Genomic DNA, 17,755 nt, shown 5'->3' on the forward strand with positions numbered 1-17,755 from the left:
CAGTGAGAGATCTCACTAACACTCTATGAAACTTATTTCCATCATAAAGTTGTTTACAGTATTCTGCTATTTATGTTTTTGTTGTTTCTCAGATCTCTTAAATTTCTAAAATGCTTATAAAATTAATCCCAACAACAAAAAAATGTGTCCAAGAAAAACAGTTCACATGAAACTCTGGTTGAACTGCTAGAAACATCAATAGTTCAGAAATAGTCATAAATATATGAATATATATACTCCTTATCTATCTAATCTAGCATTTCCCAAATTCATTTGTGCATAGAACACTTTTTTCATAGAACATACATTAACGCTCCATCAAAATCACAGATTGGAAAACAATAAGTCAGAGTACATAAGCTTTGAGAAAGAAAAGTATCAGTTTCTCAAAAACTTTTGAACTGTTACCAAATATATATGAACACATACATTCTGATTTATTAAAATATAATATGCTTATCTAAAATCTGTAGCCTAGACTCTTAAGGGGAAAGCAATTTTTACATAGTAATTTTAGATTATTTTCTTAACTGGATACTCTATTTTTAAAGTAACTGAAAAAAAAAAGATAGTGAGCTTAAATTTGGTAATTATAACTTAATAGACTGAAGTATATTTTAAGAAAATTAACTTATAATTTATTTAGACTTGTTTTATAAATAAAAATCACCTGAGAATCAAAGTTAAAATGTACATCTGAAGTACAAGAAATGGATAAGAAAAACTTTCCCGGAGAGGTGGTGTCCACATCACACGAGTAGCCTGAAATCAATAAAATGCTTACTTCACGTTACGTTCCATTGCAAAAAACATTATTAATCTAAAAATCATGAGTGGGATGATTTTAATAATTTTAATACTAGGCTTATTCATTTCTGAATACCTGGTATAGCTTCTCCGTTTTTTGAGCTCTTTTAACAGGCACATAACCATTAGGTAGAGAGCCATTAATTAGCAAGTCCAGAAACAAGAGAAAGATATATCAGGTCAAGCATAACTAAACCCAAAGGACAAATAAGATGGCAGGTACAGGAGCAGTGAGGATTCTGGGACTGAAAAACCAGATCTACATTCCAGCTCTACAGTGAGGACCCTGGCATCCCAGGGTTTTGGGATATATATATGCCCAGAAAAATATCTAGACAAATGTCACCTAGGGCACTCACAAACACCAAGAGAGCTTGTACATAAGTTTAATGGGTAGAGACACGTATTACAAGTAATTAAGACTGTCTCTGAATTTGTGAAATACACCTTTAAAAGAGTTAACTGCAAATTTCTAAAAACAACTAGAAGTGTTTGGGAATCACTGATATGATGCATATAATAAAGGTATTAAATTTTTGTATAGACTCAAAAACTATTTCTAAAACAGTGGGTGAAATAATATAAAAGTTTTGTACCAAGCATTCTGAAATTCTAGAGAGAATATAAACACTTATAACGTTGCATTTGTCTTAAAATTATTGCTCCTCTTCTAAGGAACCAAAATTGTAAACCTTGGAAGATAAATTATGGTATGTATGAGAAAGTCAACTCATAATGCTACTCACCTGGCATAGTCAAAGAAAAGAACTTGTCTTTACATTAACACGTTGGTGAATGACAATGCATTTGTTTGCTTTAAGTTAATATATTTAAGATATTTATGTATTAATTTTTATGGTTCCCCTGTCTAACTCATTTTTAAAAATTAACCAAGTATCTACCTTTCCCAATAGTAATAGATAAAGACTTCTACCCTCTATAACCTGTGCCATAACGTATTACATATTTTGTCTCCAAAAGCTAGTCAAATTCTCTCACTTTTCACTGCCATATTCTCAGCATCTAACAGAGTTTGGCACTGTTATATACTCAACATTTTGTTGAATGAATCTATTGTATTCTAAAAAAGTTTCTATGAGCTCTTTTTAGGTGGATCATGTCCCATTGGGCTGAATTAGTAAGTTAATTTATATTCGGAATTCAGCATTTTGTGTCACTGAAAAGGCAGCGTGATGTAATAGAAACAAACAAGGTTTTAGAGCCAGACAGACGTAGAATGGGAAAGCCAGCTTCATCATGTAGTGAATGTGGAATCTTGGATAAGTAACTTCTCTAAATTTCAATTTCATATCTTCTACTGTGAGGATAACAACCACTTCCCAAAAAAGTTGGTAGGAGTAAATGAGATAATGTATATGAAATGCCTGAACTCAAGGAGTAGAGTCTTTCCTTTTTCTACAAAATATATGTATATGTATATATATACTAAAAACTAGGCAAGATATTTCATGTCATAAATTCTAATTATGTAAAAATTATAAACAGGATTAAAATATCAGTTTACAACACAAGGTTCTTTAAAGTACTGCAAAATCCTAAGTAATATACAATTATATATTGTTTTGATGAATATATTTCCTTGTTCCTATACAGCCCCTTCTATTTCTTAAAAATTATTTTCTAGAAAACAAACCTCTCCATGGTTGAAAAAGTAGCATAATACTGTAATTAGACCTCCAAGCTGAGTCCCACTGTAAAATAAAAAAGGGTATACATTCATAATTCATACAAAATATAATGAGTTTTTCACAAAATCATCTCTCAGAATTTAAAATCATATTTAAAATGTCATAGTACTCAACCACATAAAATAAAAGTAAAAATTTCATGAGGCCATCTGGGTGGCATAGTGGTTGAGTTCGGCATGCTCCACTTTGGCAGCCCAGGTTCGCGGGCTCAGATCCCTTGCGTGAACCTACTTCAGCCGTGCTGTGGTGGCAACTCACATACAAAATAGAGGAAGACTAGCATAGATGTTAGCTCAGGGCTTGTCTTCTTCAAGCAAAAAAGGAGGAAGATTGGCAACAGATGTTAGCTCAGGGCGAATCTTTGAAAAAAAAAAATTCAAAAGTATCCACGTAGTTGATGTTTTAATCTCGAACGTACAAGCATACAAAGTGTACATATCAAGTAATCTGAATTTTATCATCTATTATATTTAAAATATTTTCTAAATAAGATATGAACATAAAATAATTTTTAACAAACACACTTCAGAGTCTATCTTGCATTCTTTGAATATTCTGAATGGAGACAAATTTTTGTTTTTTGAAATGAGATTTCAGTGACTAAGAGACAAAGAGTCTAACAGTGTCACTGAGCAGTAACTTTGAACTGCCTAAACTACTGCAAACATTCTTTTGTTGAGTCCCAAAGAAACAACAATGTAGAAGACAAAAGTCAGATCAAGGAGGGCTGATAATCCTCAAAGATTAAGAACCATTTAAAGTTGTTAATCACTGTATCCACAGCTTCACACTTGGAAGACAGTAAATATTGGTTGATTGACTGAAGAAACAAAAGAAATGAGTTTAAAAAGCCAAGCAGGGGAAAGCTAATGGGAAGTGATTTACCATGTACAGAATTTCACAAAAGGAAATTCAAAGGATACACTTTGAAAAGGAAGAAAGTAAGAGAAGTAAAGTGTGAGAAGCAAGAACAAATGCTGCATATAGAAACTAGGAACATGTGGCTAAATCTGAGCAAGATTTGACAATATAAACAGTAACAATAATGACTGCTGTGGAGGGTAACAGAGTTTTGAACTGTGGTGATAACTGTAAGATGTGAAGGGCTGTTTTGAAGCAAAGTCTTCTAAAATTCCTTGTATTGATCAGAAGAGGAAAGATATCAATTAATTTTAGACTTGATCAAGTTAGATATGGATGTCAACATTTTATCATTTACCACCAAAAAAACAGAAATGGAATATCTACCTTCCAAGTCAGTGCCAGTGGGGGAGGGTGACCAGGGATAGAAATACAAAATTTCTCCCTGATTTCCTATTTCTTTTGTTTTTCATATGCCATAGTTTCCAATCTCCTCATGGTCTTGGTGACACTTTTATGGCCAACACGTTTTATCTACATATTCTCCTTAAAGCCTGGAGCCTAGTAATGTATTTGATATTCCAGAACTTTGTAACCAATTTAGAGAAGACTATCACCTCTCAGGTAGCTCTCTGAATGAAAAATATTAATTTTAAAAAAGATTTAGTCCTGTGTAACATTTTCCGTATTAAAAAAAGCATAAGAAGTACGAACCACTTTCAAGAACAGAACATTTTAAAGCCTGCCAACATAATCTCACAGTAATCCTTTGCCCTCAAAATACTGTGATGAGTTCATATAAATGTTTTTTTCCTATACGGTATACATATAGAAAAAAGCGTCAAAATTTCTACATAGTTTATAGAACAATTATAAAGTGAACATCCTTGTAACTGCCATACATCATTGAAATAGAAAATTGGTCGCACCCTTAGTCCCCACTTGCCACCTCGAGAGAGCCACTATCCTATCAATATAAATACTTCTATATACATATCATACTATCATTTACTTTAATCTGTTTTTAAACTTTATACAAATGGAAGTATGCAGTATTTTTTTTGTGTGCCTGCCTTCACTCATTCAACATTGTACTTGTAAGATTCATCCATGGTGATGTGTGTAGCTGTAGCTCATTCATTCTCATTGTTGTATAGTATTCCACTATATTAATAAACTACAATATGCACATTTCTCTGTTGATGGACATTTGAGTTGTTTCCACTCTGGAGCTATTACAAACAATGCTGCTATATTCTTGTACATATTTCCTGGTGTACATGTGCAAGAGTTTCTTAAGCATATATACTTTAAATTGGAATTGCTGAGTTATAAGTTATCTACATCTTCAACTTTACTAGATAATGCACGCCATTTTTCCAAAATAGTAGTACTAAAGTTTCTTTTGCTAATCTAGTAGATGTGAAATAGTATCTCATTGTGATTTAAATTTGTATTTTCCTGATAAGTAATAATGGTGTTCAACTTCACATATGTTCATTGGTAATTTGGAATTCTTCTTCTGGGAAATGTCTGTTCATAAATATTTTGCCCATTTTTCTATTGGGCTGTGTTCCTAGTCTTTGCCTAGCCCCTAGAATATACACTTCAGGAGGACAAAGATTGTTTTGTATTCCCAGCACCTAGAATAGTGCTCCTGGTCACAGTAAGCATTCAATAAATATTTGTCAAATTAACGAATGTGATGTCTGTATACTATGTTGGGTATATGCTTTGCAGTAGCTTTTCCCAGTTTGTGGCTTATCTTTTCATTCTGTGTCTTGAGGAACTTAAATTCTTTTCATCAAATTTATTAGTTTTTTTCTTTATGGCTGGACTTTTGTACCCTGCTTAAGAAATCCTTCCTTAGCCCAAGTTACTGATGATCTTCTCTTATATAACATTCTAAACATTTTATAATTTTGTCTTTCATATTTGAGCTTTTAATCCAACTATAATTTATTTTTCATACAGCTCCAACTTCTCTTTGTTCCATATGATCTCCCAATTATTCCAGCACCATTTATTGAGAAGCCTATCCTTACCCACTCATCTGCAATATCTGCTCTGTCATACATCAAGTGTCTTTAAATGCACATTTCTGCTTCTGGGCTCTACCTTATTCCAATGATCTATTTGTTGATCTGTATGCCAATATCACATTGTCTTATTTACATTACCCTTATAATACAGAAATGATTAATATCAAGCAGGTCCTTCTATCTTCTTCAAGAATATCTCAACCATTTTAGGCCCTTTGCATTTCTCAATAATTTTAAAATCAGCTCATCAAGGTCAACAAAGTTGGTAGTGCACTGAGTCTATAAATCAATTAGGATAACTCTCATCTTTTTAATATCGAGTCTTTCAATCCATGAACACGGTATGTCCCTCTACTTACTTACGTCTTCCTAAATGTCTCTCAATAAAGTTTTACAATTTTCCCATAGAGGTCATATATGTTTTTTGATAGATTTACTCTTAAGAACTTCATGCTTTCAATGCTATTCTAAATGGAATCTTTCTAAAATTTCATTTTCTGCTTGATGCTAAAGTATAGATTTACAATGTCTGTGTATTAATTTTATATCCAGTAACAATATATGTTTTCTTATTATTTTAATACTTTACTCACAGATCTTTTTGAATTTTCTACATAAAAACATGTGATCTGCCTACAAGGACACTTGTTTCTTTTGTTCAAGTTTTCCAGTCCTTATACTTACTATACTACTACTGTTTCTTGACTTACTGTGCTGGATAGGACAACTGGTACAATGTTGAATATGTCACAATTTTCCATTGATTCTATGCTAGTATTTACTTTTTTTTGAGGAAGATTCACCCTGAGCTAACATCTGTTGCCAATCTTCCTCTTTTTGCTTGAGGAAGATTCACCCTGAGCTAACATTTGTGCCTATCTTCCTCCATTTTGCATGTGGGTCACTGCCACAGCATGGCTGAACGAGTGGTGTAGGTCTGTGCCTGGGATCCAAACTCATGAACCTGGGCCACCGAAGCGGAACGTGCTGAACTTAACCACTACACCATGGGACCAGCCCCTCTATGCTAGTATTTTTTCTGATTTTTTTTTTTTTTTTTTTTGTGAGGAGGACCAGCCCTGAGCTAACATCCAATGCCAATCCTCCTCTTTTTTGCTGAGGAAGACTGGCCCTGGGCTAACATCCATGCCCATCTTCCTCTACTTTATATGGGACGCCGCCACAGCATGGCTTAACAAGCGGTGCGTCGGTGCGCCCCCGGGATCCGAACCAGCGAACCCCGGGCCACCGCAGCGGAACGTGCGCACCTAACCACTTGCGCCACCGGGCCGGCCCCTATGCTAGTATTTTTATACTGAAAAGTTTCTAAAACAAGGGGTGTATATATATTAATCTCTATATAGAAATAAACTCTATGAAAAAATATTCTTGTTGAAAGATTAAATCTAGATTTTTAATGTAAATGTTGTACAGTTCAAGAATAACATTGTAAAGAAAGCTGATGGTTCAGTTAGGAACATATTCTGCTCTAAGAAACAGAAAACCTGACAAAAGTGCCTTAAATAATATGGATGTTTATTATACCATTCAACAAGAAAATGAAAGATAAGTGTCTATCGGCATTGGTTCAGCAGCAGAAGGATGTTAGGGCAGACATATGTGCTATGTTTACGGCCTCATGGTTGCAATATGACTGCAGCAGCTCCAAGTATCACATTCAAGTAAAAGCAGGAAGAAACAGAGGAGAAACTGAATCTATTCTTTTATGAGAAAGGCAAGTGCTTTCCTAAGTGTAACCAAGGCTGACCTCACCTTATTTTTCACTGAAAAAGCTAGCTCATATGGCCATCCCAAGGTGCAATGGAGAGTGGGAAGCAGAATATATGATTGTCATAGTTAACTTCAACTTTCACCTGAGACCAGGCACACTGCTACCCCAAACCAAATTGTGGTACTGTTATCAAGAAAGATAGGCTATCAACTGTAAGTGTCTGCCACACATGATAAACATTTTCTTTTACTGCTTTCTTAATTACACACATACAGAGACTAAAATTAGAATAATCTGCTACTAATGCCAACCAAAGATCTCCTCTAAGGTTACAATAATTTGACACATGACCTGGAAATATTTTCATTAAAAACTTCGTTAAGGAATCTTAATTAGGTAAAAAAAAATCTCCACAGGATGAAAGGGAGGCTTCTAAGATATTAGTTTAGTGACAGTTCTAGTTTCTGGTTGCATGATATTGGCTAAGCTTCTGAAAAAATAAATCTACGAACTTTCCTACTATTAATCAATTAATCTCATTAATTACCCTTTTCATTAACTCAACAAATGTCAGCCCGTCCTTATAAGCCCATTGAAAGATCTTTTAATACAGTAGCCTTACCTCAGGTATGCACCATATATGAAGAACAATCCCATCATTATTCCATTTAAAATAAAAATCACATCAACATAAAAGTAAGCAGGGTCTCCAAATCCTTAAAAAAGACACAGATTATTCAGTATTTAATGAATAAATGACTATGAAGCAATTGGGCATAATTATCTCAGTGCTTTGTAATCAAAAGCTCATGAATTTGTCGAAAGCATTTGCTTTTCAGATTGCTGCTCTATTTAATAGTTATATTAGTACTTCCTGCTTACATAAGATGTTATTAATTACATTTATACTTTATTGTAGTTCTATTTATACTTTAGCCTTATGAAGTATTATTATACTGTAATGATTAGCTGATGCTTCATTTTATTTAGGGAAGCTGTTATTGTTCAGTATCTAGAACTGTCTGTAGAGTCACTTGAATTACAAGAGAAAATCCACTGCACTATTTTCATCTTTTGCTAGGCTCTAGGATAGGTAAGATATGGCTCTTGAGCTCAAGAAGCAGCTTTAGTCAATATGAGATAATCTAGTTATTTGAGCCATTATTATGTATAACCAGAACCTTAATACTTAATATATTCCATGTATAAGACTATATATATATATATAAACACACACACCCTCTACTAGGTGCTTTACCATCATCATCTCACATAATTCTAACAAATCTATGAGATTAGTTGGTATGAAAATACTTTTTTTTTAATGACTGAGAAAATAAAAAACTTAGGTAACTTGCCAAAAGTTATTTAGCTGTTACTGGTGGACCCAGGATCTGAAGGCTGGCCTTTCTGATTCCTTCCACTTCTCTAACTGTTCCTTTTCAGTCTGTCCTAATAATTTCCTTTACACACCCCCCTTCAGTGTTGGACCACCGTAGGCTCTGTCATACACCCTCTCCTTTTCTCGGTCTGCATATTCTCCTTAAGGAAATTCTCCCACTTCCACGGCTCCAATGATCACCTATACACAGATGACTCCAAGTCTATATTCATCCCAGAACTCTTCTCATTCCTGTATGTGTATGTGCAAGTAGCCACTTGACATCTCCACTTTCAGGTCTCTCAGGTACTTCAAACTAATGTAGCAATTCAGACCTGCTACTTTTAAAATGTTTTTTACCATTCAAAGGGGTTCAATTACTTAAGCCAGAAACCAGTGTTAGGTAACTTCATTCTCCTTCCCCTCACCCATCAAACAATTACCAAATCTTGTCAATTCTGCTTTCAAAATAACTAAAATCCAGGCACTTCCCAGTTGTCTTTCCTGGAATTACTTGCTGAGAGCACAAGAGTCTCCTAACTGGCCTCACTGACCTCACTTTTGCCCTTTACTAGTATCTTTTCCATTTAACTGCCAAAATAATGTTTTTAAAATGCAAATTTATTAAAATTCTTCGATGAATAAAGTACAAAATCCTTAACCAGAAAATGGCCCTTCATTATGTGACCTTTGCTTACATTCTCAGCATCATTTCACACCATTTTTTCTTCTCTCTCTCTCTGCTCCAGGAAATCTAGCCTTCTTTCAGTTCTCTCTTGCCTCAGAACTGTTGACTATGCTAGGCCCTATTCTTAAAACACTTCTCCTCCCTTACTCCTAACCTCAGCAACTTTATTTTATTTCCAGTATCCATCACGGTTGTAACCACTAACACTCCTTTTATATACAAACTCTACGAGAGTAAAGCCCCATGTCTACCTGGTTCATCTTGGGGTCCCAAGCACTAACACTAACCTATCACTTAGTGGCAACTTTATAAACAGCATATATGTACATACATAAGGTGATTTTTTCCATCCCTCAGAAAAGGTTATACTTTCTAAACTGACTGAGTCCTTACAAAGTCTCTCACTTCATGACACATTTTCTCGATTCTTTTACTTTGCACAAAAAAAGGTCTAATTGCCTCTCAAATATCGTCTATCAATGCTATTTTAGATGTTATAAAAATCACGTGAGGGAATCAGTAAACACGTAAGGGAAATACAGAAATACAGATTTAGTACATATTCTGAGAGATGAATGTTATTGAAATAAGTCAATAAAAATATATTTATAAAATATAGTAAGCAGTCATGTTGTGGAGAATATGAAGAAATAAAGAAAAAAATGACTGTGTAAATGTTATGCAAATAGATATATGTGACTTCAAATAAGAGTTTCAAAGGACAGCTTTATACTTAAATTGTAAAAGTGCTAAATTGCAAACATCTTAAACAGAAGTGACAATTATAGATCCTGGAAAACTGTTAGATGATTCCAAAAGTGGTTCTTTGACAACGATACTGATGTATAGGATGTAGATGAAGAGTTTGATTACAGCTGTTCATGGACTGTGAGAGTATATAAAAAAGCAGTATTTCTAAATCAATCTATTATTGTATATCTGATTTTTAAATATGTGTGCATAACTAAATTTTTATGTTAACTATTACAGGAAGATGTGTGACTAATCTACATCCCTCAAATTTATATATTCAAGCTACCTTAAAACTTTTTTTTATATCTTCTTATTCTGAAATGGAAGAATGACATTATCAGGATTGCCTTACACTGAGGTATACCAATATTCAAATTAAATTCCAAATTAATACTCGTATTAGTAAGTACATAGCCTTCTCAGAAAATTACTTTAAAGGGTAAATACCCTTTTAGGTGAATCAGTTCTAGATGGTTTTAAAGAAAAAAAATCAGTCATAGCAGTTTACAATAATTCTTAAAATGAGTCATAACATTATAAAATGTTTATGTAAACATTAATGACAACACAGCAGCATTTAGGAAGAAACATGCCTTCACAGCTTTGAACTTCATTTACCGGTCCTAATCTGGTGACATTCCAGCAGGTTTTAGTTTCTAGCCCAATTAAATTCATTAGTCCCACAACTGTGCGATACCAGAAGGCTATTATTACCTACAAAAGATACAAAAAGAGATACTGGAGGAAAATATATTATCTTCATAATAATTTTTCCAAAATACCACTTTACAATGGTTGCCTTTGACGTTATAAAGTTTGACAAATTTATTTAAATCATTTCATTTGGAAAATAGTCATTTAAAAATTATACAGACACACACACATTATAAACTAAAGTGTATTACTGAGTAATGTGCATCTACAAAAATTTATGTTGTGATCAACATCTCTGTAATATACTCTTGTAATCAACTCTGTAGTATAAATAATAGTAGCTCTAAAATAGTAGCAAAGTATATAATTAAGGGGCCAGCCCCATGGTCTAGTGGTTTGGTGTGCTCTGATTTGGCAGCCCAGGTTCGGTTCCCAGGTGCAGACCTACACCACTCGTCAGTGGCCATGCTGTGGCGGCGACCCACATACAAAACAGAGGAAGACCGGCACAGATGTTAGCTCAGGGCAAATCTTCCTCAAGCCAAAAAAAAAAAAGAGGAAGATTGGCAACAGATGTTAACTCAGGGAAAATCTTCCTCAAAAAACAAATATATATATAATTAAAATATGATTATTAATAGCAAAATACAAAGATTTACAGAAATATTTCATAACATTTCATTTAGGTCCTTGAATTTCTTTTATTCATAGTCTACAAAATATAAAACCAACCGCATATGGAATAATAGTTCCTGTGCCCATTAAAACTTTCACCAAGCAGATTTTAATTAACCAATTCTTCCCATTCTGCAATCCACTTTAAAAAGTTTAAAGACAAGGAAAAGAACAACAACAAAAATCACAAACAAAAAACAAAATGCTCATGCCTGGGAGATTTTTTTAAAATAATTTTATAGATTTGGAAAAACTAATGCAAGATCATTGGGGGATAAAAGTAAAAAAATAAGAGGTCAAAGTGAAAGTAAAAACCACCTAGAGATAACTACTTTTAATATTTTGGTGATCATCCTTCCAATCTCACCCTAGGCATATGAAAACACACAGCTAAAGTTATTAAATATTATATAATGTCATGTATTATAAAATGTTAATGTACTATACATCACTAAACATCATAAACATCTTTTAATATCCAAAAACTATAGATTTATTATTTTATCACTTTATTTTATAAAACCGACCTTCTACTAAAATTGATCATTTATATTCTTGTGTATTTATCATAAATGTACAAAAAATTACCACATTAAATGTATGTGCTAAATCTAGAATTATATGCTTTTCTGGGACACAGCTTAACATAGTAGGAAGGCACGTCTTTGAAGTCAGAATTGAACTCAAATTCTGACTCTGCAAGTTATGGTTTCTATGGCCTGAAGTAATCCTTCAAACTCTGAACCTCAGCCACCTACCTCATCTCTAAAATGAGGTTAATAACAACCATCTTGCAAGAGTGATGAGAGATTAGAGCTCATATATAAGTGCTGGGATATAGCAAGTGTTAAACGCTTTTGCTTTTCCGAAACATATTGTTCCAAACTCATCTTTTTAGCTTTAGATGAGAAATTAATCTCTTTGTGAACACAAAAAGTATTCACAGGAACACAATGTCTCCTTGGACATTCACTTCAATACTAAAGTACTACGTACAATTACAAGTAAATCTAGATCTTCTCCATATTGTATTCATGTGATATGAAAATAAGACTGAATAACTCCATGTTGCCTTGTCCTTACAACGCTATCAAGTTTTAAAAACAACTGAACTACATTACCATGATTACTTTTTCATAATATCAAAGAAACTGAAAACTGTGCTAATTATTCAATAAATACTTTTGAAAAAAGAGGAAAAAATTAGCTAATGTCTTTGAGACCATATTGTCAGAAATTAATGGAACAAGAAACAGAGATTTTACTATATAAAGTTCCAAAAGTAACCAAAAAACTAAAAATAATAATTACCAAACACTGGGAGAAATAGGGCTAGTGTAATAAGCTAAATGTTCATCTTATATACACAGAGTAAGTCAACATTAAAGCTGAGGATTCAAGAAATGGGTTGTCTCTTTGATTTTCACATTTACAACAGAGTTACACAGATAATCATCAGAGGAAATAAAAACAGAAAAGCACCTCTGAAGGATAAACTGGGATATAGAGAAAGCTGGTGCAGAAAACCGCTTCTTTCATCTTAGATCTTAAGCAAGTCTATACTATACAATTGTTACTGTGACAAATTACATTGAAAAGTACTTATAGAAATCAAAAAAAGAAATAAATCTGAGAAACCCTCAAGTACTTGGAAATTAAACAGCACGATATTAAATATCCAATGAGTCAAAGAAGAAATCACATGGGAAATTATAAAATTACTTGAACTGCGTGAAAGTGAAAAAACAATATATAAATATCGAAGCAATGCAAATTTCTACTTTGGGGAAGATGGAGTAGATGCAGTTTTCACTATTCTTCCAAGTACAACTAAAACTCCTAGGAATTATATAAATCAAATACAAGAAGACCCTAAAAGGCAGAGAGAAGAAGGCAAACTAGCTAGTGATCTCAGGACCCAAGGAATGACATGGTGATGAGTTCCCTGGACTTTCCTTTTGCCTTATTTTCTCAGATTTGGAGTTATGAGGCTGACAACCAGAAACACCAATGGGTGCAGACACAAAAAGGACTAACAAAAGCCTGCTCTCTAGCCAAAGGACCAAGAAAGGGACAGCCTAGGAATACAGAAAACTTTTGACAAAAATATCTCTGCTCCAACCAAACACCACAGAAAAAAACTGTAGTCCCACCCCCACCAACAAAAGTCAAATGAGGAATCTAGACTTCAACCTTCTCTAGGCTTTAACAAGTCACCCAAACCCACCCACTGGGATGGTGTAAAAGAAGGCCAAGTAGAGAGCCGTCTATCCCCACAGTGCCAGTAGAGACCATGTGGGGAGCCTGGATTTCCACCCTAACCAGCAATGAGTCACTTCTTTCCTTTCCCAATGGGGTAATGTCAGAGGAGGCCTAGTGAAGAGTCAGGACTTTCACCACCACCCAGTGGTAACAAGGCCATCCCGACCACGGTGTCAGTAGAGACCACATGGTGAGTCAGAAATCCCATCCCACCCAGCAGTAATAAGGAGCACCCCCATCTCGGGGTCAACAGACGCCAGGAGGGGAACCTGGACTGCTACACTCATCTGGCAGTAATAAGATGGCAGGCACCCTCTCATTCCTTTGCAGGAGTGGTGCCAGCTAAAACAAAGGTTTAAATAAGATCCAGTTTCATAAAATCATGCTCAAATATCCAGATTTCAACTGAAAATCACTCATCATATCAAGGATCAGAATGAACTCAAATTGAATGAAAAATAAAATCAACAGATTCCAACAATGAGATCATAAAAATATTAGAATGATTGCTCCAATGAGCAATTAGGAACATGCTTGAAACAAATGAAAAAACAGAAAGTCTTACAAAAGAAATAGAAAAGTCTTATTTACCAAAGAAATAGAATATACAAGGAAGAAACAAAAATTTCAGAACCGAAAAATATAATAACCAAAATAAAAACTCAATAGATGGGCTTAACAGCAGAATGAAGGGGATAGAGGAAAATAATCAGTGAACTGGCAGATAGAACAATAGAAATTACTCAATCTGAGCAAGAGACAGAAAACTGAAAAAAATAATAACAAAAAATACAATAAAAATTAAATAAATAAAGAAATAAAAATAAAATAGTTCTCTAGGAACCTGTGGGACTATAACAAAACATCTAACATTTGTGTCACCGAAGTCCTGAAAGGACAGGAGAACCAAAAATAGGATAAAACCAAAGAAATCTACAACAAGATACATCACACTTTCAAAAACTTTTAAACATCATACTTTTGAACACCTGTGAAAACTAAAAAAGAAAAAAGTATTGAAGGCAACAAGGAAGAAAAAAATCTTACCTAAAGGAGAAAAACAATTCAACTGACAGATTTCTCATCAGAAACCACAGAGGGCCAGAATGAAGTGGCACATCTTTCAAATGCGAAAGAAGAAATGGTACCCAGAATCCTACATCCAGCAAAAACAGCCTTCAGAAAACGAAGGGAATTTGACATGCAAGACAAAAAAAAAAAACTAAGAAAATATGTTGCCAGCCTACCATAAAAGAATGGCTAAAGAAAATTCTCTAAACAGAAATGAAATGATGAAAGAAGGCATCTTGGAACATCAGAAAGGAAGAAATTTAAAAAATGGGTAAAATAAAATAGACTCTCCTTTTCCTCTTAAGCTTTTAAAATAAGTTTGATGGCTAAAACAAATGTCATAGCACTGTCTGATGTGGTTTTAAATGGATGCAGAGGAAATATTTAAGATGATTATGTTATAAAGAAGAAAGGGTAAAGGGAGGTAAGATTTCTACACCTCTCTGACCTAATAAAATGATGACAGCAGTAGACTGTAATAAGTTATGTACAAATAATGCAATAGCTACAACAACCACTAAAAAAGCTACATTAAAGAGATATATTCAAAAATGTTCAAATAACCTACAGGAAGACAAAAAAAAAGAAAATAGAGAAATGAAAAACCAAGAACAAACAGAAAACAAAAATAACAGACTTAAGCCCAAACATATTAATAATAATATTAAATGTAAGTGACAAAATATACCAATTAAAAGACAGAGACTGACACATTGGATTAAAAAACATGACTCAAGTGGGTGCCAGCCCAGTGTCATAGTGGGTAAGTTCGCGCACTCTGCTTTGGCAGCCCGGGGTTTGCAGTTTCAGATCCCGGGCGCAGACCGACACACCAGTCATCAAGCCATACTGTGGCAGCATCCTACATACAAAATAGAGGAAGACTGGCAACAGATGTTAGCTCAGGGCCAAGCTTCCTCATCAAACAAACAAACAAAAAAAAAACATGACAACTGTCTTCAAGAAACTCACTTCAAATATAATGATAAAGGCAGGCTGAAAGTAGAAAGATAGAAAAAGATGTACCATGCACACATTAATCAAAAGAAACAAGTAACTATGTAATACCAGAAAAAGTAGACTTCAGAGCAAACAAAATTACAAGCAAAGGAGAAAGGGTTATTATTTAATGATAAAAATCCAACAACACATAGCAATCCTAAATGAGTATGTACTAAACACATAGCTATAAAATATGTGAAGAAAAACTGATAGACCTAAAAGGAGAAATGGATGAACCCACAATTATAATTGGAGACTTCAGTATCCCTCTCTAAACAACTGATAGATGCACTAGACACAAAATCAGCAAAAGTTGAGAAAATATCAACACCACCATCATCTAAAGGATCTAATGAACACTTATAAAATACTTCACCAAAAAACAGCACAACACATTTTTTTTCTCAAGCGCTCACAGAATATATATCAAGATGGACCATATCCCGGAGCATAAAACAAACCAACATTTAAAAGAATTAAAATGATACAAAGTATGTTCTCTAAACACAATGAATTTAAGCTACAAATTAATAACAGAAAGATAAAAAGAAAATCTCCAAACACTTGGAAACTAAAAAACCCACTTTTAAAAAAAAGATCCATGGATCAAATAAGAAGTCTCAAGGGAAATAAAAAATATGCATTTAATTGAATAAAATGTAATACAAGGTTTCCAAGTCCAGCATGTAAAGAGCTTGTAAGTTGCCACTCCATCCTAACAAGTAAAATGCTGAACAAACAGAAAAATCAACAACTATTCTTAGATCCATAAGAGAAGTGAGGTTACAGGGTAGGCTGTAACCTCCCAAAATTGGAGAGATTGACAGGCAAATACGGAGAATCACAACTTATTGGCAGAAACCTCCATGGGAATCTGCTGGAGAGTAGAAAAATCTAAACTATAATTGATGAATTGCTAGAAGCACAGCATAGACAAGTTTGAGAGTGAAAAACTCCAGTAATAGGGGGAGTGCCCACACATTGATGAGTTTTACCTCTAGGAGCTCACCACATTCTTACAGTGGATATCAGAGAAAATCTCTTCCTGCTTTGGCAGGGGGAGTGGAAAAGGGACTATTCTGAAATACACCCGAGCACTCTGTTCTTCTTCACAAAGCCCGCCCTCAGGAGAAACTATTCTACCTGAGCCTAACCTGCTAGGGCTTTATCAGAGCCTAACCTAAGGGAGGAAGGGAAATACCCAACTCCAGACCACGCTACCCATCCTGTTGCACCTAAGCGGGCAGAAAAAACGGAGAAGCACTTGTGAAGTTCACACAGAGGCACAGGTGCAGAAAAGATTGAGACCTAATCACAGGATTATAGAATGCTTCCTATATCCCCACACCTTACCATTACACTACTAAAGTCCTATTTACAGCAATTCTTTTTACCCAGTACATCATGTCCATATACTAAGAAGAAATTACAAAGCACACTAAAAGCCAAAAACACAGTTGGAAGAAACAGAGCAAGCATCAGAACCAGACTGAGATATGGCAGGGATGTTGGAATTATCAGACCAAGAATTTAGAACAACTATGATTAATATGCTAAAGGCTCTAATGGATAACATAAATAGCATGCAAGAACAGATGGGCAACGTAAGCAGAGAAAAAGAAATTCTAAGAAAGAATCAAAAAGAATTGCTAGAGATCAAAAACACTGTAATAGAAATCAAGAACACCTTTTATGGGCTTACTAGTAGACCGGACACAGCTGAGGAAAGAATCCATGAACTTGAGTTTATCTCAATAGAAACCTCCAAAACTGAAAAGCAAAAATAAAAAAAAGACAAAAAAACAAAACAAAACAGAATATCCAAGAACCGTAGGATAACCACAAAAGGTGTACCATATACATAATAGGAATACTAGAAGGAGAAGAGAGTAAGAAACAGAAGAAATATTTGAAACAATGACCCAAAATTTCCTCAAATTAATGTCAGACACCAAACCACAGATCCAGTAAGCTGAGAGAACATCAAGCATGACCCACAAAAACACCCAGGCATATCATATTCAAACTACAAAAATCAAAGATAAAGAAAAAATCCTGAAAGAAGCCAGAGGAAAAAACTCCTTACTTATAAAGGAATAAAGATAAGAATTACATCTG

General features: G+C 34.2%; 1 protein-coding gene across 1 annotated transcript in view; it reads right to left on the bottom strand.

Annotated features, from left to right (window-relative positions):
* Nucleotides 1-17,755, bottom strand: part of DPY19L2 (dpy-19 like 2) — a 102,919-nt gene that overhangs the window by 65,639 nt on the left and 19,525 nt on the right. Inside the window, exons 5-8 of the mRNA XM_058569085.1 lie at nt 10,567-10,687; nt 7,774-7,867; nt 2,462-2,519; nt 671-762 (exon numbers count right to left, since the gene is read on the bottom strand). Coding sequence (XP_058425068.1) covers nt 671-762; nt 2,462-2,519; nt 7,774-7,867; nt 10,567-10,687 — 365 coding nt within the window. The remainder of the gene's footprint in view (nt 1-670; nt 763-2,461; nt 2,520-7,773; nt 7,868-10,566; nt 10,688-17,755) is intronic.

This window comes from Diceros bicornis, chromosome 3, assembly GCF_020826845.1.
Source record: "Diceros bicornis minor isolate mBicDic1 chromosome 3, mDicBic1.mat.cur, whole genome shotgun sequence".
Classification (NCBI taxonomy): domain Eukaryota; kingdom Metazoa; phylum Chordata; class Mammalia; order Perissodactyla; family Rhinocerotidae; genus Diceros; species Diceros bicornis.